Source organism: Vombatus ursinus, unplaced genomic scaffold (assembly GCF_900497805.2).
Source record: "Vombatus ursinus unplaced genomic scaffold, bare-nosed wombat genome assembly UNPS02014809.1, whole genome shotgun sequence".
Classification (NCBI taxonomy): Eukaryota; Metazoa; Chordata; class Mammalia; order Diprotodontia; family Vombatidae; genus Vombatus; species Vombatus ursinus.
The window spans coordinates 7455214-7478512 of NW_020954587.1; the positions used below are offsets into that span (position 1 = coordinate 7455214).

The 23299-nt window shown below is 40.6% G+C and overlaps 1 protein-coding gene across 1 annotated transcript in view; it reads left to right on the top strand.

Moving 5' to 3' along the window:
* NYX (nyctalopin) overlaps positions 1-23002 on the top strand; it is a 36222-nt gene extending 13220 nt beyond the window's left edge. The window contains exon 3 of the mRNA XM_027875460.1: positions 21588-23002. Coding sequence (XP_027731261.1) covers positions 21588-22984 — 1397 coding nt within the window. The 3' untranslated portion in view covers positions 22985-23002. The remainder of the gene's footprint in view (positions 1-21587) is intronic.
* Positions 23003-23299: the final 297 nt, after the last annotated feature.

Consider the following 23299-nt stretch of genomic DNA (forward strand, 5'->3'; position numbering starts at 1 on the left):
ACTGTTTCATTTTTGTCTTTGAATCACTAGCACCTACCATAGTACATGGTACATAGTAGTCATTTAATAAATACTTGTTGTCTAACTGATTAAGAAACTCCAGAAACCCCAACGATAATTGTTAAACATCACACCATCCCCTAACAGTTAGATAGAAATGGACCATTCCAGTAGCAAGTTGGAAGGTTATGAAAACTTCTTTCCAGTTATACAGAAAAGTTTGATGTATTCCTTGGAAAAGATAATTTTAAAAATAAAGTAATAATTAGCATTTATATAATACTGTAAGGTTTTGCAAAGCATTTTACCTAGGAGATAAGTGCTATTATTATCCCTATTTTACAGATGAAGAAACTGAGGCAGACAGCAGTTAAATGACTTGCCCAAAGTGATTACCCGGCTAGTAAATATCTGAGGATGGATTTGAACTCAAATCTTTCTGACTCCAGATCTAATAGTCTGTGCCATCCAGTTGCCTCTGTGAAAAACATTCTCAGCTTTTTAAACTAGAGGTTGGTTTCCCCCTCAAGTTTATTTATTTATTTATATTTTTTATGCAACTGGGGTTAAGTGACTTGCCCAGGGTCACACAGCTAGTAAGTGTCAAGTGTTTGGTCTGAGGCTGGATTTGAACTCAGGTCCTTCTGACTTCAGGGCCTGTGCTCTATTCACTGTGCCACCTAGCTGTCCCATCAAGTTTATTTAGTTGATTACTTTCATTTAGTTTAAAAAGAAGTATAACTATTTGCTTAACTTATCAAAAGAGATAATAATAATGTTTGATTCTTCTATGGATACAAAGTCTTAGCATATCCACTGCTGTAGATTGCCACCACTCCATACCTTTACACCTGTGGGATTCTTGTGCATGTCTTTCCAGAAATTTTCCATAGTAAACCCATCCAGTGTACTGGAGGCCCTCCTCTGCTCTTTTTATTATAGTCAGTCCCAGTAAAGCACTTGGCCTTTTCATCTTTCATCCATTACTTAATCCATGGGCCAGATATTTCCTTTTCTGTTCAGACACGTCGTTTCATATGTTTTATGTTTCTTCTCTCCCACAAATTAGCATTCATAAGAAGCTACAGACAACCTATGCCCACCCATGCATCTTTTTATTGCTATTTGTGTTACTTGACATTTTGATTCTTTTGAGATTCTCATGTTCCCTGAGTCATCGACATATATAACTTTACTGGGAAATGTTGTTAAAAATTATGGGCTTTTGCAGTAGTGAGCATTGAAAGCAATTTTCCAAATGTCTGTTCTGGTCATTTTCCAAATGCCTCCTACCTCTCTTCATTTCTGGGCTTAGTTCATTGTCCATTTGAAGTGCCCATCTAGGACACATACAGAATGATGAAAGCATATACTATATATACATAAACACACACACACACAGATGGAGCAACTCATTGGGCTGCCCATTCAACTGCATGTTCAAATTTGGGTACTGTGTCATTTTCAGTAAGTCTCTGGCCCCCCAGGATGGATGATTAGACTGATCTCTTTCAAATGACTGTGGATTTAATTGAGGAGACTTTCCTGACTAGGTGCAGTGAATGTGCTCTGTGAAGGAGGGTTTTTGGAGAACCTTGTCATTGATACATAATGCTCCTTTCCATGAAAATGTTAGATACTTCCCTATTTTGTACCTCACTTTATCACAAAATCTTAGAGTTGAAAGAGGCCCTAGAGGCCATCTAATCCAATCTGTTTCTGAACGGGAATCCTTTCTCCAGCATCTTTGACAAGGGCTTATATGTGCTATGCTTGAAGATCTTTGGTGATGGGGAATCCATTTCTTCTCATGGCTGCCAAATCCACTTTTGGATAATTCTAAATATTGGGAAGTTTCCCCCTACATCCAGGCCTTATTCCCACTCTGCAATGCCCATCCAGAACCATTCATCTTCAGCAGTGTAGTCTTTTTGAAAATTTAAAGACAGCTGTTAGGCCTGACCCCACCCCCAGGAGTCTTGGCTCCTCCAAGCTTAATACCCCCAATTCCTTCTACTGTCATTGTGTAGCATGACCTTGAGCTCTTGACTATTCTGGTCACCTCCTCCTGTATGCTCTCCAACTTACTGATGTCGTTCCTTACGTGTGGTGCCTGGATCTGAACACTATACAGTACTCTGGATGTGAAAACCCCTCTTCTGCATGACGGCCTTTCAGCTACTTAGAGATAGCTATGTGACTGAGGTAGAGAACCCACCTCTTTTGTTCTGGACACAAGGCAACGTACGGTGGTATTAACTTTTTTGGCTGCCATATTGTATTATTGACTCATAGCTGAGTACACAAAAACTTTCATATCTCTGTCATATGAATTGCTATCTTGCCATACCTCTGTAATCACATACTATAATAGTCGGGCTAGAATTGGAGTCAGAAAGACTGGAGTTCAAATCCTGCTTCAGGCAGGATGTAAACCTGGGCAAATTACTTAACCACTTAGCCTTGTTTGCCTTATCTGTGGAATGGGGATAATAATAGTACCTACCCCATAAGGCTACTGTGAGGATCAAATGAGATAATGCTTTGCAAAACTTAAAATACTTTATGAATATGAGGTATTATCATTCAACTCATACTAAGGCTTTACATTTATCTTCATTAACTTTCATTTTATGAGATCTGGCCTATCAATATTTTGAGATATTGGTCCTGTAATCTATCATTTTAGTTACACTAGCTTTGTGCCCTCTACAAGTTTGATAAGCATGGCTTCATCTAAGGCATTCTTTAAAAAAATGTTCAACAATATAGGGCCAAGAACAGATCCTTAGGGTCAAGAACAGATCCTTAGGGTCCAACACCAGAACTCTTCTTCCATTTTGACATTGATCCATTAACATCTACTTTGGGAGTCCAATCAGTCAATCAGTTCCAAGTTCACCTAACTGTTTTCTCACTGATCCCACATTCCAGCTAAACTGGACTACTAGTTTTTCCCTGAACTTGAGACTTCATCTCCTCCTTTGGCACATTTGTTCAAGTCATTCCCCATGCCTAGAGTGTGCTCATTCCTCATTTAAGTCTTTTAGAATCTTTGTATTCCTTCAAGATACCAGCTGCTCATTGAAACCTTCCTCTTTAGGTAAATTAATTTTTTTAGAGATTATAGTATTCTAAGATTTACACAAAATATGTCCTCACTAATTGGGGAATAACTGAACAAATTGCATATAAATATTATGAACTTTTATTAATGTGAAGAATGATGAATATGAAAAATTCAGAGAAACATGGGAAAAACATCTTTGAAGTAATACAGGATGAAGTAAGTAGAGCTTAAAGAATTATCTACACAATAACTAAAATAATATAAATCGGGGCAGTTAGGTGGCTCAGTGGATAAAGCACCAGCCCTGGAGTTAGGAGAACTTGAGTTCAAATCTGACCTCAGATACTAGCTATGTAACCCTAGGCAAGTCACTTAATCCTGGTTACCTAAAAAACAAACATAAATAAAATCAACATTGAAAGGCAAAACAATTCTAGTTGACAGCAACCAATATTAATAGCACATTTCAGCTCAATAGATTTTTATTAAACACCTATTCTGTATAAAACACCATGTTTGAACCTAGGGATACAGTGATAGAAATGAAACAGTTCCTGCCCTTAAGACACTTACATTCTATGAGAGAGATAAAAATGTACACCCATAAGTGTACATATCATCTCTTGTCCACTCAGGTTGGGCAGTTTCCTAAAGGACAACCCTGTGATGCTGTGTACATGCAAGGAGATGACTTCTGATTGTCTGAGAGACTGTGGCCCCATGACACTGACATATATATATATATATATATATATATATATATATATATATATATATGTATATGTATATGTATATGTGTGTGTGTGTGTGTGTGTGTGTGTGTCTGTGTGTGTGTGTGTATGAGGGCAGGACTTCAGATTGTTGGAGAAGAAGGAAGTTGTTGGGAGGCAATTGAAACACTTCTGAATTATGGATAGATCTCCCTGGAGCCAGAAGTGGGAAAAACCAATCTTCAATATGTCCCTTTATTTTCAGTGCCTGAAACCCTAAAGTCTGCTGAAAGTGGACCTAAAGCACCTTCCCCTCCTCTCCCCCTCCCCCATTATTCTCTGTTCTTGGGAGCTGAGATCTTATTTATTCCTGTGTATTCTTTCATCTACTCTGATGTAAAGTTATAAACTTCACCAATTTCTGTTTACTGCTCATTTTGTTAAGGAGGTTTACTAATTTTTTGTGATTCTTTTGGTGTGTATTTAGTAGGAGTCAAGAGTGAGCTAACTGTTCCACTTCTCTTGAGATTAATCAGGGAAAGTGGCTTTTATTTTGAACTCTTTTGTCATATCTCTAGATTACTGATAAATTAAATATGCAATAGATATAATTTTAGCTCAACATCTCTCTTGGAGATGTTGATATACCTATATATAATCTGGCTATGGCAGTCCTGGAAGCTACCTGCCCTTCCCTAGCAGGCAAGAACCTCCTTTTACTTTCCTCAAAGGGTAGAAATTATAGTCTCCCTTGAAGGACTGAGCCAGATCCCAGGTCAGATATCTGGGATGCCACACACGGCTCAGCATTATCTTTATATTCTATACCTACCAATCCTGTATGCTGTGGCTCAAGGAAAATTGATGGAGGAAACAGCCTTAACAATCAGGAAGATCACCCTTAGGGTGTAGCAGGAAGGCAGATGGTAATGGATCTGTTTAGTATGATTTCCATTGAGAAACTATATCCATTTCTGAACCATCTGACAGTGCTAAGGATTTTGGACTTTGTTTCTTCTTCTGGGTGATCAATAATTGTGGCTGCTTAGAAAGCACTCCGTTTCACACCTGCAGTGACTGTTGCCAGGATCTATCTCCTCGGGTTGCCTCTATGACAATAGTTGCTTGAGCGGGATGGAATGGGGTGGTTGAGTTGGTTTTGTTCTACCTGGCACATTTTGCTTTCTGTTTCTCTCTCAAGGAATCTTGCTGTTTTAGCAATTGATCAATAAACCAACAAGCATTTATTAAGCACTTAGACATCAGGAATACAAAGACAAAAATCAAGTAATCCCTGCCCTCAAATAGCTTCTGTTCTATCCAATGAAATAACATGTCTATAGATAGGTATATACAGAATAAATATAAGGATAATTTTTTTTTTTGTGGGGAGGGAAGCATTAGCAGCTGGAAGTCATCACCATCCTTCCAGAAACTCAGTTTTGCAACTTTGGTGCCATCCTCAATGGTAATGAATCTTTTTTTTTTTTAGTGTCATTTCCATGGATAAAACCATGTTGAATCATTTGATACCTGTCTAATGAAACCAATTTCCCCAATATCTTTAATTGTCTCTTCCAGGGGAGTCTGTGATTTCTTTCCATTTTAGCACCAACATTGTTATATACTCTAGGTGTCTTTATCCAAGAAGATATTGAAAGCGATATCAATCAACACATATTTATTAAGCACCTACTATGTGCCTGGGGCAGCTAGGTGGCACAGCAGATAAAGCACTGGGCTTGAAATCAGTAAGACTCTTCCTGAGTTCAAATCTGGCCTCAGACACTTAACTTTCTGTGTGACCTTGGGGAAGTCACTTAACCCTGTTTGCCACAGTTTCCTCATCTGGAGAAGGAAATGGTAAACCACTCCAGTATCTTTGCCAAGAAAACCCCAAATGGGGTTGTGGAGAGATGGACAGGGTTGAAAAATGACTGAACATCAGCAGCAGCAGCACTATGTGAAAGGCACTATGCTAGGCACTGAGGATACAAGTACAAAGAATGAAACAATATCTAGTCACAATTGGCTTGATTCTAATGAGGAAGAGGATATATATATACACACACATACACATATATGTATGTGTGTATACATATATACATATACATACATATTTACATATACATACTTGCATATCTGTATATATATAAATATGTACATATGTGTATATATGTATGTGTATACAAAATAAATAAAAAGAGAATAATTAAATATGTATCCCAGGATTCAAGGCTAGATCATTTGCATAGGATTCTCCTCATTGGTGGAGAGATTAATTTGTTGCTGCCGGCCTGTGTGAGGTGCAGAAATGGAATGAGAGATTCCTTCCAGCTTCAAAAGAGGAAACAAGTGTTTCCAGAACAGGGGCATACTGGAGCCTGTTCAGACTGCTTAGGTGAGCCAATTGTTAAATCTTCAGTATGAGCATTTATGCCTCAGAAATCACCAAATGCTACAAATCCAGGTTTGATTAATCATTTGAATTATTATCTATACTTAAGAAAATGATAAAGATAATGTTAATAATGCAGATTAAACTAAAAAGTATGTTGTGAAAACATATTGTTTTTTTCTGGACAGATGATTTTTTTTTTTTTTTTGGTAAGGCAATTGGGGTTAAGTGACTTGCCCAAGGTCACACAGCTAGTACGTGTCAAGTGTTTGGTCTGGGGCCGGATTTGAACTCAGGCCCTCCTGACTTCAGGGCTGATGCTCTATCCACTCTGCCACCTAGCTGCCCCTGGACAGATGATTGTTAAACATTAACCAACATACTACTATTCCAGACTTTGAGAAGCAACATATATGTAGATGAGCTGAAGCCTCAACACATTTCTAGTTTCCAGCTTGTTTTCCTAGAACAGGGGTGGGGAATCAAACTGGGTTCCATCAAAGGGCCACACTTGAGGACCTAGAGACCCACATGTGGCCTTGAGGCCACAGGTTCCCCACCCCTGCTCTAGAGCCTTCAGAGAATTTCTCCTTGTGTGTGATCAAGAGATATGGGATTGAAATAGCTCAGCATAACCAAGGGAAAGAGATGCTTCAATCTCACTCAATGGAACCTAAGCTCTGGCAGATTCTACCATGCTTTGACTATGGCCTAGGTAATAGTTTTGAGTCTGCTTTCCAAGGGCCAACGTAGCTAATTACACAGCCACACCATCAGAAAGTTGGCCACCCGGTGAAGAATTTTCTTTTTGGCCATGACAACCCATTAAACAAAGAAAAAAATTTCAAAATGGCCCTCGGTTAGGCCCTTTCAGTTTCTTTGACAGTGGCTGAGTGGTAGGGAAGGTTGCAGAGGGTACCAAGAATCACAGCTTTTAGGCAGCCAGATCAGATCAGATAAATTCTTGTCCAGTGAGTGCATGTATTGTTAGAAGAATGGAATCCGATCAATCTTGCTATAAACAAAAACCAGAAGAAAGAAGAAAGCTGCAGTTAAGTCAAAGAATGACTCCCAGGCACTCATTGGAGAGGCAAAGAAAGGAGTTGGAGGAGTGAGGTCTTATCATATACCCAGAAATGACAAGAGCCGTATTTCATGGGACATTTGATTATTGCACCAATATCAGATAAATAGAGATAAATAGAGAAGATAGATAGATAGATAGATAGAGAAATTCTAGAAAGAACATAAGATCCTAAGACTTAGCAAAATCCAAGTGCCAAGGACTCCAATTTACTGTAGACTGTCAGTCTTATATTTTAAGTTATTATCCAGAAATCCAAGCCCCAGTCTTAACCATTTGATCACTTTCCAAATCTGCTTTTCTCTTCTGAAACCCTTGCCTTCAATTGGTTTTAGTGATGCAAACGCCACTTGTCCTCCAGGGGGCTTCAGGTTTTTGCCCATGATTTCATAAGACTTAGTTATATTTTCAGGTTTTCTTCTGGCAGGATCCCTTGTGCTTATGCAAATCACTTTAAGAGTTTAGTACTCAGGTAGGCTTGGGACCACGGCTCTTCTTCCATTTCGGATTGTGGTTGTTGGTTGTTTTTCAGCTGTGTCCAACTTTTTGTGACCCCATTTGGGGTTTTCCTAGCAGAGATATTGGAGTGGTTTGCCATTTCCTTCTCCAGCTCATTTTACAGATGAAGAAATTGAGGCAAGGAGGCTGAAGTGACTTACCCAGGGTCACCCAGCTAGTAAGTGGCTGAGGCCAGATTTGAAATCAGTTCTTTCTGACTCAAGGCCTGGCCTCTATCTGATGGGGTGCTGGGGTGCCTGTGCTTGGATCCCAATTTCCCCCTGGCCCTAGAAACACTATCCATGGCAGTTTCCCCTCCAGCCCAAGGATCCTATCTCTGGCAATGACTCATGAGCGGGCCAGTGAGGCAAACCATCTCTCCCTGTTACAAGAAGCTGACCTCTGTAGAATTTCCCTCACATGAACAGGACTATCTTGTACCAGCCAAACTATCAAGTACTGATGCCCACAGTTACTGTATACAATCCAGAAGTCAAGCTATAGACGTCAACTCCTGAAACTATCTTGTTACAGACATAACACACCAAAAATATACCCTTTAGGAACCCTCTCTTCCTCCACTCCCCGCCTCGGTTTCCAGTAGCGAATGACATAATTGTATGTTATCACCTAATTAGCATACTTGGCACATAATTCACTACTTTTCCTACATAAACTTTAGCATCATTTCTGTTAGGTTGCAAGTTCCCTAAGGAGGTCTGCCCACCATGGCAGAATTCCTTAGGGACCTCTGCCCACTGTATAGCATAACAATAAATCTTTGCCACCTTGACTCTAAGAAGGTTTGAATCTGTGAATTCATTCCAGACGACCCAGTCCTATGCTAACATATCCACTGAGCCATCATACCTCTACTCTACTGTTGCTCTCAGGTTGAAAACTCCCTGTTCCAGTACTGCCTCACAAGGAAGGTAGTGAGGTGATTCAGTCCCTTAAATATTATTATTTAAATTATCAAAATATTATTACTTAACCTCTCTGCCTCAGTTTCCTTTCCAGCAAAATGGAAATAATAATAGCACTTTTCTTAGAAAATTGTTTTGAGGACCAAATAAGATAACATATGTTACTTTGTAAACCTTAAATTGCTGTGTCAATCACCAGTCAGAAGGGTGCCCCCAAAGAGCACTGCTTATCTCTTCTTCCTCTTGTATTGCATGATTTCTCACCTGCTGGCACCTATGGCTAAGCATTATCCTTCCTTGCAGGAGAAAACAACTGCTTTCTCCACAGGAGGAAAAAGGTCCAATTTCCTCCTCTTTGGGCAAAGCCTCATTCCTTTCTGTTCCTTATGTCTAAGTGTTCATGGTTTGTCCCCTCTTTCTTCTATGTCTGACCTTTGTTCACCTGCCAACCTAGTGACACAGGTCAAGATTACCCTCAAATCAATTCCATTCGATTCATACTATGCCCCTAGTGTGTTCCAGGCATTGTGCCACGTACTGAGAAGCCAAAGATAAAAATGAAGCAGTTCCTGTGTGGTCAGGTGGCTAAGAGCTTTGGATTTGATGTAAGAGGACATAGATCTGAACCCTGGTTCTACCAGTCATGTGACCTTTCTGGGCCCCAATTTCCAAATCTGTAATATGGAGTTGAATTAGATGGCCCTTTAAATTGCTTTCCAGCCCTCAATTAATCATTTCATTCTATTGATGTTACTGATATAACATGGTATATGCAAAAAAGTGAATAGAAAATATATAGGAAGTAAATACAAAGTAATTTGAGGGGATAGAAAAGTGTGAGCACTGGTACTGGGGTGGGGGGTGTGAGGAAAGAACAGCTTCTTGTCAGAGGTGGTGCTCGAGATCCTCAGCTTCTCTTCCTCTTTTGACTTTTTCATTTTGACTATGAAACCCAAGCCCTCACCAGTGGCAGAAACACATGTTCACCCAACTGCCCACACTCATTGAGAGTGGGATAGTCGGATCCTTTTTCCTTCTTGCCAGTAGCTCCCTCAGACAATTGTTAGGGCACGCTGCTTGGGTGGGGGGTCTCAACTCTGAAATGGTCACTTTCCTTCTACTTCCTTCCCCCCTTCTCTCCTCAACAGTATCTTGGAAGCCGCACCTCACTTCCTTGTTTTGCTTACCTTACTTTGCATCTTATCTTAACTAACCTCCTTCTTTAGCCTTTTTTGTCCTGCTTCTTCAATTCATTCTCAGTCCCTTCTGCCTGAGGCCCTTTCATTCAATTTGTCCTCGGGTCCTACAAAGTTTCTCCATTCTAAAGTCAGCCTCTGGCTTTGATGTTGTTGTGATAATATATTATTGGACTATAGTTTGTGACTCCATTCTCTTCTTTTTTTTGAACATTGGGACATTTGTCCTTCTGCAGTCCTGTAAAGTAATATGTAGTGAAGACATTACGTAGTACTCAAGGGGGAATTCAGTTTCAAGATATCTGATGGACCTCCCCTTCCCCTCCTCCCCTGTTCCCTCCCCTTCTCCTCTTCTCTTCTCTCCTCTCCTCTCCTTCCCTTTCCTGCCTCTTCAGAATTTTATTTTTTCCAGCTTCCCATCTTTCCTGAACTGACTTTCCCCAAAACAATTTTGGTCAATGATCTCATACCAATCATTTCTCTGGAATATATGACATTGGCTCTCCCCAGAACTCAGGTGCACATCAGACTGTGTCCACCTTTCTTCTCCTCTTCCACAAATTCTCCTTTCCTCTCCTCTTCTTTCCTCTATGCTCTCCAAATCAGAAGAGCTAATATTTTATTGATCTGCCTTAATGAGAATTCTAATTTAGCTTATCATAGATTGAGTCCTAGGGCCATACTTGAACAATAGTATGCTGGTAACATGTCCTTTTAAATATTGCATGTGCTTAGAGCTCTAACCATTCTAGAGCATTTGGGGATAATGATTCCTTAAGAGATACCCTGGGTCCCAGCTGCAAACTACTGTTCTTGCCTTCATGATACTTCATCTTTCAAAAGGTAAAGGAAGCAGCAATGGGAACTGCTACTTTAGAACCAATTCCCACAGATAAAGAAGAAGTGGTGTCTGGGGAAATGAATCTTGTTGGGGAAGAGAGCACTATCTTAGAATTTGTGGAAGAGGAGAAGAAAGGTGAACACAGTCTGATGTGCCCCCGAGTTCTGAGGAGAGCAAATGTCATATATTTCAGAGAAAAGATTGGTATGAGCTCATTGACCAAAATTGTTTTGGGGGAAAGTCAGCCCAGGAAAGATGAGAAGTAGAAAAAATAAAATTCTGAAGAGGAGGAAAAGATAGATTTGTCTATAAATCTTGATATAAGTACAGAGAGAACTAGCCAATTTAGATTTTGAAGTCATGTACAAAAGATGACCATTAATGAAGAATGAACACAAAAGCGGAGTACAGTACTTTAAGAATATTGTCAGGAATGCCAAAACTTGATGTGAGAGGAGGTTGGTAAGAAAATCGATCAACGGCCGTAAAAAGGATTTCTAAAATCTGTATTGCAAAAAAGAGGAAGATCAAAGAAGGAACTACTGTTCAAGGTGGGCCTGGAGTCAGGAAGACTCATCTTTCTGAGTTCAAATCTGGCCTCACACTGTGTGTGTGACCCTGGGCAAGTCACTTAACCCTGTTTGCCTCAGTTTCCTTATGTGTAAAATGATCTGGAGAAGGAAATGGCAAACCACCCCAGTGTCTTTGCCAAGAAAACCCCAGACAGGGTCAAAAGAGTCAGACATGACTGAAAAATGACCAAAGAACAATGCAAGAAAATACAAAATGAGGTGTTCATTTGGGAAAACAAACAAACAAACACACCAAAATAACAGGTAGAGGTTAAGTGACTTGTCCAAGGTCTTAGTGACTTGCCCAAGGACTAAACAGGACAGAACAGAAACAGATAATAGGCAGTTAATATCAAAGTTAAGAATATAGTAAGAGAATCACTACACATACATATACACAGACATGCATAATATGTAAAATGGATAATACATGTGCATATACATATTATCCATTCCATATGTGTGTGCATGTATATAAATGGTGATTCTTTTACTATACATACATATGGGTTTCATGATTCTCTTCTATATAGTAACACATATGTGTGTGATGCATATATGTTTATACACACACTCAAGTTTCTTTATTCCTTAAAGAACTGCTGTATGTGATGCTGAACCACTTCCAGTTATCTTTGAAAGAAACTACAGGACTGGAGAAAGCACATGTTTTCCTGATTTTCAAAATAGAGAAGAGATTGAGTCCTGAAACCTATATATCAGTGATATTGGCTTCAATTTTTGGAAAAATAATAGAATGTATTCTTAAAAGAATGATCAGTGAACAGCTGAATAGGAAGCAGTGACCACAAAGAGCCCCAACGACTTTATCAGAAATAGGTAGTGCCTCATTTCCTTTTTTTTGAAAGGATTACTAATCTGGTAGACGAATGCAATGTTGTTAAAATATCTTACCTAGATTTTAGTTCAAAGCATTTGATCAAGCCTTTCCTGCCATTCTTTTTTTTTTTTTTAAGGCAATTGGGGTTAAGTAACTTACCCAGGTTCACACAGCTAGTGTCAAGTATTTGGTCTGAGGCCGGATTTGAACTCAGGTTCTCCTGGCTTCAGGGCCAGTGCTCTATCCACTGCGCCACCTAGCTGCCCTGCTTTCTTACCATTCTTGTGGACAAGATCAGTAGATGTGGGTTAGATGATAGTACAATTAGGAAGATCTGGAATAGATTCAGTAGTCAGACCCAGAGTCCTCTGAGAACGGATGCTCTAGTCTCATACTTCAGGCATCTTTAATTGGCCCTACACTATTCAAAATTTGTATCAATGACTTGGATAAAGACATAGATGGCATGGTTTGCAAATGACAGAAACCAAGGAGGTTTGGACAGGTTGGATGACAAATTTAGGATCCAAAAAGAAATCAACAGACTAGAATTTGGGGCCAAATCTAACAGAGAAAACTTCAAAGGGATCCATGTAAAGTCTAATTAGGTTCCAAAAAATCAACTTCACAAAAGTAAATATAAGTTGCCTCATGAGGTGTAGGGTGTCCCCCATTACTGGAGGTCTTTAAGCAAAGGCTAAATGATGATTTGTTAGGGTTTGTTGTAGAGACAATTATTGTTTAATTATGAATTAAACTAGAATTGGGGGTGGGGAACCTTCAGCCTTGAGGCCACATGTGGCCCTCTAGGTCCTCAAGTGCAGCCCTAATAAAAGGATTTGTTCTGTAAAATTTGGACCCAATCAAAAGTCTGCACTCAAGGACCTAGAAGGCCACATATGGCCTCGAGGCCACAGGTTCCCCAACCCTGGACTAGATCATTTTTGAGGTTCCCTTTAATGCTGAGATTCTATGAAATGGGGAAGGCTGACTAGACAGCAGCTCATCTGAAAAAAAGATGATTTTTTTTTTTGATTTAGTGGACTGAAATCTCACTATGCATCCCCCTGAGCTATAGAAGCCAAAGAAGCTTCTGCAATCAGGTTGCATTATGGGAAGCAGAGTGTTCAGTACTAGAAAGATGATTGTTCCTTTGTGGTCTGCTCTGTCTTATTACATTTGTTCACTCGAGGCTCTCACACTTTAGGAATGATATTGATAAACTGGAGAGACTCAAGAGCATGGTGAACAGGATGGTTGAGGGTCCTATAAGGATTCTTGAAAAGACTGGGCACATCACACCTATCAGATTGACCAATGTGACAAAACAGGAAAATGATAAGTGTTGTAGAGGATGTGGGAAAATTGGAACCCTAATGCATTATTGGTAGAGTTATGAAATGATCCAACCATTTTGGACAACAATTTGGAACTATGCCCAAAGGACTATAAAAATGTGCATACCCTTTGACCCAGCAATAGCACCTCTAGGGCTATATCCCAAAGAGATCATAAAAATGGCAAAAAGACCCACATGTACAAAAATATTCATAGCAGCTCTTTCTGTGGTGGCAAAGAATCGGAAATTGAGGGAATGTCCATTAACTGGGGATTGGCTGAACAAGTTGTAGTATATGAATGTAATGAAATACCATTGTTTCTAAGAAATGATGAACAGACTGACTTCAGAAAAACCTGGAAAGACTTGTATGGTCTGATGCTGAGTGAAGTGAGCAGAACCAGGAGAACGTCGGACACAGTAACAGCCATGTTGTGTGATGACTAACTTTGATAGACTTAACCCTTCTCAGCAATGCAAGGATCTAAGACATCTCTAAAAGTCTCATGATGGAAAATGCTATTCACATCCAGAGAAAGAACTATGGAGTCTGAATGCAGATGGAAGCATACTGTTCTGTTTTTTCTTCTGTTTTGTTTTGTTTCCTCTTTCTTGTGGTTTCTCCTACTGGTTCTAATTCTTCCTTACAACATGACTAATGTGAAAATAATTTAAAAAAAAAGAACTGGGAATGTTTAACTCTGAGGAGGGAAGGTATGGAGGAGGGAAAGGTGATATGCATGGTAGCTATCTTCAATCATTTCACAAGTCAAAGAGAGATTAGACTTGTTCTCCTTGGCCCCAATGGGCAGAATTTTTAGTCTTCTTACACATTTCTCCTCTCTATACATTCTGTATCTAGACATTCTCATCTGTTTCTATTTGTTCTCCCTCACACATCTCCCATCATGGTATCTTTGCACCAACTATTCCTCACGCCTGGAATGGAATCCATGAAACTCATCATGGAATCACAGACTCCCAGGGTTGAAAGAGATTTCAGAGGCTATGTAGTCCTACTTCCCCTCCTAACAACAATAATTAATAATGATAATGATAATAATAAGCATTTAAATAGCTCTTTCAGGTTTGAAAAGCCCTTTACCTATAGTTTCTCACTTGATCCTCACACCAGCCCTTTAAGGTGGGCATTCTTATATTACAGATAAGGAAACTGAAGTGTGGAGAGGTCAAGTGACTTATTTGCCCAGTGTCATGCAGCTATAATTGTCAAATTTCAGTATTTGAACTCAGGTCTTTCTGACTTCACAACAGTACTCTCCAATGCACAACCTAGCTGTCTCTACATGAAGAAAAAAGTCCTCTAAAAATGCCTGATAAGTGGTGATTCAGCTTTTGCTTGATGACTTCTTATAGGGAGGATTTTATTACCTCCCCAACTAATCCATTCTGCTTCTGGGCAACTCAACTTGATAGGAAGTTATAACTAACATCGGACTTAAATCTGTTTTTTTCCCAACTTCTCCCCATCCCTGCCAGTTTAATCAATCACTCAATCAACCAATAAGCATTTTTTTTCAGTATTTACTATCTTTCAGGCACATAGATTTAAGATGTCCAAAACAGAGGTCATCATTTCCCCCCCTGCCACCCACCAAATCTACCCATCCTGCAAATTTCTCTACTTCTGTTTGTAACAAGAATAAAATGAGTTAGCATTCCAACAGTGGGTTCCAGACACAAAGTGAGATATAAACACCTCTATAACGTCACAAAATAGAAATCTTTCTTTATATTACACCTTGCAAATGGTGTGTCAATCCTCCTAATATTTCTCCAGGTTTGACCCCCACTTGCCCTTGTACTAGTAGGGCTAAGTTCTCAGAAATAAACCATCAGTCATTCAGTCAAAAAACACTTAAAAGCCTACTATGTCCCAGGCACTGTGCTAAGCAGTTATAATCCAGTTCTCTCAGGGTTTACGAGTAACCTTGTTAAGGGGAAATACACTTTTCTTTTTCACTGTCCTAACTCTTGAGCCCCCGAGCCCCCATTCAATGTGTTTCCTCTCTATGACTAGCCACTCACAACAATGACACTCACAACTAGCTAATCATACGATGTGTGATATATCTACAACCAGCTCCTTGCAATAATGACACTTTTAGATCTTAAACATAACCTTTTACTTCACAATAAAGTAAAAGAAATGTCAACATTGCAGATACTAATAGATTAAGCAAATGTGTAAGTAATGAAATACAACACATTTCTCATATACATCTGGATCACACTCTTCCATTCAACATCTCTGGTGAATGGTGGCCACATATCTACAAGAACCTGGCAAGGAAATACATGAGATAGAAAAACTCTGCGTGCTTATGGTGGTAATGAATTATTTCTGGATTGTAGGTTCAGTGATATTAGTCCCTTCAGAATATCTACACCATATGAAATTGCTCCTCTGCTAGCTGCTTGACTGCTCTTCCTTACCGCTGTTTAGTGAGGGAAATCCTCTACTTGAGATGTATTCTGCCGCTGCTCCATCGCTGCCTCGCATGAAGAATGGTCCTCCTTTCTCCAGCCAAAGGTGGCAGCAAAGAGCCACAAGCCCTATGAAAAGCTTCATCCTTTTCCAACTCCAGGTGATGCTGAAGCGGGGAAGATGAAGATGTTACTGGAGCTCTTGGACAAAAGTACCCTCTGTCTTGGATCAGTCAGGAATCATTCCGCTGAAGCCTTCCATCAACTGACTGCTTCTGACACAGCTCCCCCAGAGTAGCTTTTCAGCTTCCTCTCTCTGTCTTCAATTCCTCCTCCCAGGTGCTTATGTTAGATTTTTCTATCATCTGGTCCTCTGCCATTCCATTACGAGGCAGATCAGTGGAGCAATAATTATAGCACTAGGCCTGAAGTCAGGATGACCTGAGTTTGAATTCTATCTCAGGCACTTACAAGCTGTGTGACCTTGGGCAAGTCACTTTACCACTGTTTGCCTCAGTTTCCTCAACTGTAAAATGGGGATAATAAGAGCCTCTAACTTGCAGAATTCTTGTGAGAATCAAATGAAACATTATTTTTAAAGTGCTTGGTACATAGTAGGTGCTATAAAATGCTTATTCTCCTCTCCCTTCAATGGCTTACCCTCGATATTTATGACTCACCTTTTACTTAAAAAGTCCAACTTCCCAAATTTCTCCTATCAAATTCCTTTTCAAAGAAATTTCAAAGTCCTTTTTAAATCATGCTTCATTCTTCAAAATTTCATGATTTCTTATTGTTTCAGTTTTACCCTTTTTTGTCTTAAAATGGCATATGCAAATTAGCTGAGGTATCCATCATGCTTTACAATTCTGAAGGCTTTTTAACAGATCTCTTTGGTGCTCTTGAAGCTGTTTCACTAAACTCCTATTTCTCCAGTTTTTGTTTTTGTTTTTGGTGAGGCAATTGGGGTCAAGTGACTTGCCCAGAGTCACACAGCTAGGAAGTATTATGTGTCTGAGGCCAGATTTGAACTCACATCTTCCTGACTCCAGGGCCGGTGCTCTCTACACTGTCTAGTTTTAATAAAAACTTTTTTAATAATATGAAACTGTTCTCACATAAGCAAGGTATCACTTCATAGAGTTGATAATGGGATATGAGTCCTCACATCTACACCACAGATGATTTTCTCTTTGAAACTGTCCAAATCCCATCTGACAGTTATGTTTCTTCATACACATATATTAAGTGTCTATTAAAACAAAGTTCTTTTACTACTTGTATTATGTATCAAAATAATCATCTACAATGGTAGCAATGCTATCCTTTGACAATTAATACAAATGTCTTTCTTTACACACTTTCTGACCCTTTCATGATCAAAATGCTCCATTTCATCTTTTTTCTTTTCTTTTTTTCTTTTAGTTTTCAATATTCATTTTCATAAGATTTTGATTTCCACCTTCTTTTCTCCCTCTTTCCTTCCCCTGCTCCCTCCTGAAGATGGCAAGCAATCTGATACAGGCTATACATGTATAATCCCTTTAAGCATATTTCCACATTAGTCATGTTGTGAAAGAAGAATCAGAACAAAAGGGAAAAACCATGAGAAAGAAAAAAAAGAAGAAAATAATATGCTTCGATCTGCATTCAGACTCCGTGGTTCTCTCTCTGGACGTGGATAGCATTTTCCATCCTGAGTCTTTTAGATTCTTACATTGCTGAGAAGAATGCTCCATTTAGCTTAAAGGAGAGTATATTTTACATATTGATCATGATCTCAGTCACCCAGGTTCAAAATCTTAGTCATCTATGTTTCCTCTCTCTCACCCAATCATTTGCCAGGTTTTGCTGATTCTACTTCTAAAACTCATTATATATGTATATTATACATACATATATGTGTATGTTTATATGTTTATATATATACATGCATCCCTTTCTCTACACTCACAGGGCCACAACCATAGTTTGAATTTTCATCACTTCTCAACTACTGTAATTACTTTCCAATTAGTCTTCTTGCCTCTCCTTGTCTCCTTTTTAATGTGTCTATCACGTAACTGCTAAAATAATTTTCCTAAGGCACAGGTATTCAATGTGCCATTCCCCTGCTTAAAATCCTTCAGTGGTTCCCTATTATTTCTAGAATAAAATACAAAGTTCTTAGCCTGACTTTTAAGATCCTATAAAATTTTCTACCTACTAGACAAAAGAGTGTCCCAAAAGTCTTAGTGCAGTTTAAAGCATATTGTTATTGTTATTATTGCTTAAAATTATACTAAGGCTGTTGGGACATCCTGTATTGCTCCTACCATACCTGTCGTGAATTCTGTGTTCCAGCCAAACTCAGCTACTATCTGTTCGCAGAACTCCGTTGCTGTCACTTGGGTGCTTTGGCAAGGGCCATTCCCAATACCTGATGTGTCCTCTCTCCTTGCGTGTACTTTTCAGAATCTATCCTTATTCTTTATCAGCACATCACCTGAAGTGATCAAGCATCACCTTCTAAGTGTACCCTAATTCTTCAACTTGAAAGTGTTCTCTTTCCCCTCAAATATTCCAAGAATAATCAGTCTGGATCTCCCCTTCTCCCCTGCCCCCCCATTACTATCACTATTTCTGCATACAATGCTCCCCAAACTCCATTATAATGTGAGCCCTTTCTAGGGAGCAGTCACTACTTAATTTTTGTTTTTGTATCTCTAGCACCTAGCACAGTACTCTTGCATACAGTAGGCACTTAATTAATGCCTTTGACTTGAATTGACTTGAACTAAGGGCTAATCGTGATAGTTGACTACCATTCTTTAGGGCAGCTAGGTGGCACAGTGAACAGAGTACTGGGCTTGGAAAAAGGAAGATTCATATTCCTGAGTTCAAATCTGCCCTCAGATACTTACTAGCTGTGTGACCCTGGGCACGTCACTTAACCCTGTTTGCCTCAATTTTCTCATCTGTAAAATGAGCTGGAGGAGGACATGGAAAACCACTGCAGTATCTCTGCCAAAGAAACCCCAAATGGGGTCACCAGGAGTTGGAAATGACTGAACAATTACATAGTTCTATAAGGCAGTGTTTCTCAAAATATAGTCCAGCAATCCTGGGGGATCCCAGATTTTTTCAAGGGGTCCAGGAGGTAAAAATCATTTTCATAATAATACTGACATTTTCATCCAACATGGTAAATATCACTAGATATAACCCACATAAACAAAAGCTTTTTTATTGGTTTGGGTACCTGATTCCACGAAGGACTGCAGCAGACCTGAGCTATTTCCTTCCTTCAAGTCAGTCCTTTCTTATTATGAATATTTCCCCTCAGTAAAGCTAGTTTTCATTACATTCTCTCTGCTGACTCTGGGCTCTGTCTTATGATGCTCCACCTTTCCTTGCAAATTCCAGACTTCACAAAGACTACCTCAATCTTTTGCAGGTATTACTAGTAGTGTTTCCATCTGAAAGCTGAGACTCAGAGAGGTTAAACAGTCCATGGTCACAGAGCTAGAAAGTGTCAGAGGTAGGGTCTTCCTGACCCTAAGTTCCACACTCAGTTGGAAAAAGTGGTCAGGACACAAAAATCCCCAGACTAGGCTTTGGATGCTTGGTTACCAATGGAAGCAGGCTTACTTAGGATTCTGTACATATCCCCTTAAAGCCAACACTATCACCCCTGGCAGAACAGGAGTAATAGATTCTCCCAGCTGTTTGCTCAGGCATAGGGTTCCGGTCCCTCACTCTGCCAACAATTGGCTGAAAATTAGATTCCTCTGTTTCTTACTCCTGATGTACTAAGCAGTGAACATTTATAAGCACCCATTCTGCACTCACTCTGTCCAAGGCAATGCAGGGGATACAGTCTCTGACCTAAAAGGAGTTATGATATAGTGAAAGAGGCAGGATATGTAATTTTTAAAAAGTAACTAAAGACCTAGAATAAATAAATAAATAAAGGCCAGTGAATGCTAAAGCAGTAACTGGGATCATGGGTGTGCTGGGGCCAGCTCGAACCTGCTTTGGAGCTGATTGTTAAATTTTCGGTGTCTACAATTTGCACCTCAGAAATCAGCAGTTACTACAAATCAGGGATTGCTTTATTGTTTTGTTGATTGCTTAGATTTAAGAAAATGTGAATAATTCAGATTAAATTCAAAAGCATTTGTACATATATCCCCCAACCTTCCCGGCCTAATTGTCAAACTTTTCTTTAACATTCATATTAAGCATATTTTCACATTAGTCATGATGTAAAGAAGAATTCGAACCAATGGGAAGAACTACAAGAGAGAAGAAACAAAACAAAACAATAAGAGAAAAAAAGAGCAAATAGTATGCTTCTATCTGCTTTCTGACTCCATAGTTCTTTCTCTGGATGTGGATAGGATTTTCCATCCTGAGTCCTTTGGAGATGCCTTAGATCCTTGCATTTCTGAGAAGAGTTAAGTCTATCAAAGTTAGTCATTGCACAACATAGCTGATACTGTGTTCAACATTCTCCTGATTCTGCTCACTTCACTCAGTATCAGATCATACAAGTCTTTCCAGGTTTTTCTGAAGTCTGCTTGCTCATCACTTCTTATAGCACAATAGTATTCCATTACATTCATATACCACAGCTTGTTTGGCCATTGCCCAATGGATGGGCATCCCCTCAATTTCCAATTCTTTGCCACCAGCTGTTAAGCTTTTACCAGCATATCCTGTTCTATAAACATTGCTTGAGGAAATGTGAATCCAGGTTTTTTTTCCCCTTAAGCAAAGGGTAAGTTCAATAGAAGTTTCTGTCTGGGAGGGGGGGAGATGGTTGAGCTGCCAGTGGGAGCCATGTGAAGTTCTCCACTGCTCTATTATATACATGGCTCAAGGAGATACCCTCCTTTCTTCCAGGGTGGAACCAATAGGGTTAATTATAAAGAAATTATTCTTGGTGTGAGGAAAGTGTCTAGAAAAGATTGGTTATGCCTATATTCCACAGTGTGGGACAGAGAGAGAGGGAGTAAGAGTATAAATCCTTCCTCTCCTGCAATGGCCCAGTAGGATATTTTCACTTTATATAAATAACCCCTAACAGAGATCTTGTTACAGTAGGTTTCAAATAGGTAGAAAGGGGAGTGAGGATGGTAAATAGCATGAACAAAAATGTTGTATAGTCGTGTTTGACTCTCAGTGATCCCATTTGCACTTTTCTTGGCAAAGAAACTGGAGTGGAGTGGTTTTCCATTTCCTTCTCCAGTTCATTTTACAGATGAGAAAAATGAGGCAAACAGGGTTAAGTGACTTGCCTAGGGCCACCCATCTAGTAAGTGTCAGAGGTTGGATTTGAACTCATGAAGATGAGTCTTCCTGATTCTTGGCCTGGCACTCTCTCCACTGAGCCATCCAGCTGTCCTAAAAATATAGGGGCGGTAAATTGAAAAGTATTTTGGAGGGTACAATGGGTGGGTCACTTTATTTGGGAGATAAAACTAGAAAAGTGGGTTGGAAAGCCTTGAAGGTCAGTGTTTGGACTTTGTTTCATAGATCTGATCGGAAGTGCTGAGGTTGTGATTCTTACTAACTGTTCATCTTTTTCTTTTCTCTCCTTCTTCCCTTCTCTGCCCTCATGGAACCTCTATTCTTTGCCTGCTTCCTTCCCTTTCTGCCCAACCCTCTGCTGCTGCAAAGTGCTTCTCTGCTGCCCCTGTGCCCATGCTATCTGGGCATGTGTCCGCACCTGTCCAACTGGCTGCACCTGCACTCACGAGCGCAGCTGCTCTGTGCTGTGTGACAGGACGGGCCTCCTGCAGATCCCCAGTGAATTCCCCTGTGAAGCCTCCTTCATCAACCTGGATAAGAACGGCATCAAATTCCTGGCAGAGCGGGCCTTTGGCACCCTGCCCTCCCTCCAACACCTGTCTCTGAGTCACAACAATATTTCTTTCATCACTCCAGGGGCCTTCAAGGGGTTGCCCAACCTAGTGGAGCTAAGGATTGCCTACAATGAGGACATCCGCTACCTGCACACGAGGACTTTTGCTGCCCTCCGACGCCTGGTCAGGCTGGACTTGGCAGGCTGCCATCTGTTCAGCATCCCTGACCGCATCTTTGTGGACCTCCCTGCCTTGCAGGAGCTCTCCTGCTTCCAGAACCACTTCCGTCGGGTGCCCGGGGCCATCAGGGGGATGGAGAACCTGACCCATCTCTACCTGGAACGAAACTGGATCGAGGCCATCGCCTACAACTCGCTGCAGGGCCTAGGCCGGCTGTGCTCTCTGAGTCTGCAAGACAACAGGATCAGTGTGGTGCATGCAGGGGCATTCCAGGACTGCCAGAGGATGGAGTACCTCTACCTGAACGACAACCTCCTCCATGGCCTCCCGGGGAGCTCCTTTGAGGGCCTGGGCCACCTAAAGATGCTCAACCTTGGGGGCAACTCCCTGAGCCACGTGTCCAGGGCCTGGTTCCGTGACCTGGTGGAGTTGGAAGTGCTCTACCTGGACAGGAACAGGATACAGTACATTGAAGAAGGGGCCTTTGAGAACCTCACCAGCCTTGTGGCCCTGCACCTCAACAGCAACAGCCTCACCCTGCTGCCCTTCTCTGTCTTCCAGCCAGTCTACTTTCTGGGCCGTCTGTACTTGTTTCGGAACCCTTGGCATTGCGACTGCCAGATGGAGTGGCTCAAGGAATGGATGGAGAGCTACGGTCTTGTCAGGGACGTCACCTGCGCCTCCCCATCCTCTGTGGCGAGCGGAGACTTGAGCACAGTTGACTTTCACCGATCCCATGAGGGGCTTTGCCTGGACCCTGAGGAACTGAACTTCACCACCCCCAGCGAGGCCCCTTGGGAAGGGCCTCCCTCGGCCACTGAGAGCAAGTTTAGTAGCCTCATCTCCAAGCTCCTGTCCCCAAGGGCTCCACCAGAGGAGATGACGAATGGCACTGAGGCCTTGGTCAACAGCTCTCTGCTGGACAGCCTTTCCTCAGGCCTGGAAGGAAGGTGGGGAAACAAGGCCTTCTCATTTTGGGCCTCTCTTCACCTATTTCTCTGTGACATAGTGACAAGACTGAATGTGGAGTGAGTTCACAAGGCATCGTGGGAAAGTAGATTCATTAGGTATTAGTCCTCAGGTTGGTTAGAAATTGGCTTCTGGTTGGCAGGGGATCGCTGGTATTGGGACCAAGGCTACCCAACCAATTGCTGGAGAGACAGAAACCTGGAAAATGCTGGTCTGACCACTTTAACATAAATCCAACAGCTGGAACTGACAAGAATAGAAGGTGAACATACTCAGAATTCTGTGTTTAGTTGTTTAACATTTTACCCAGGGTGGCCTTTTGCATGGATGATATATATATATATATATATATATATATATATATATATATATATATAT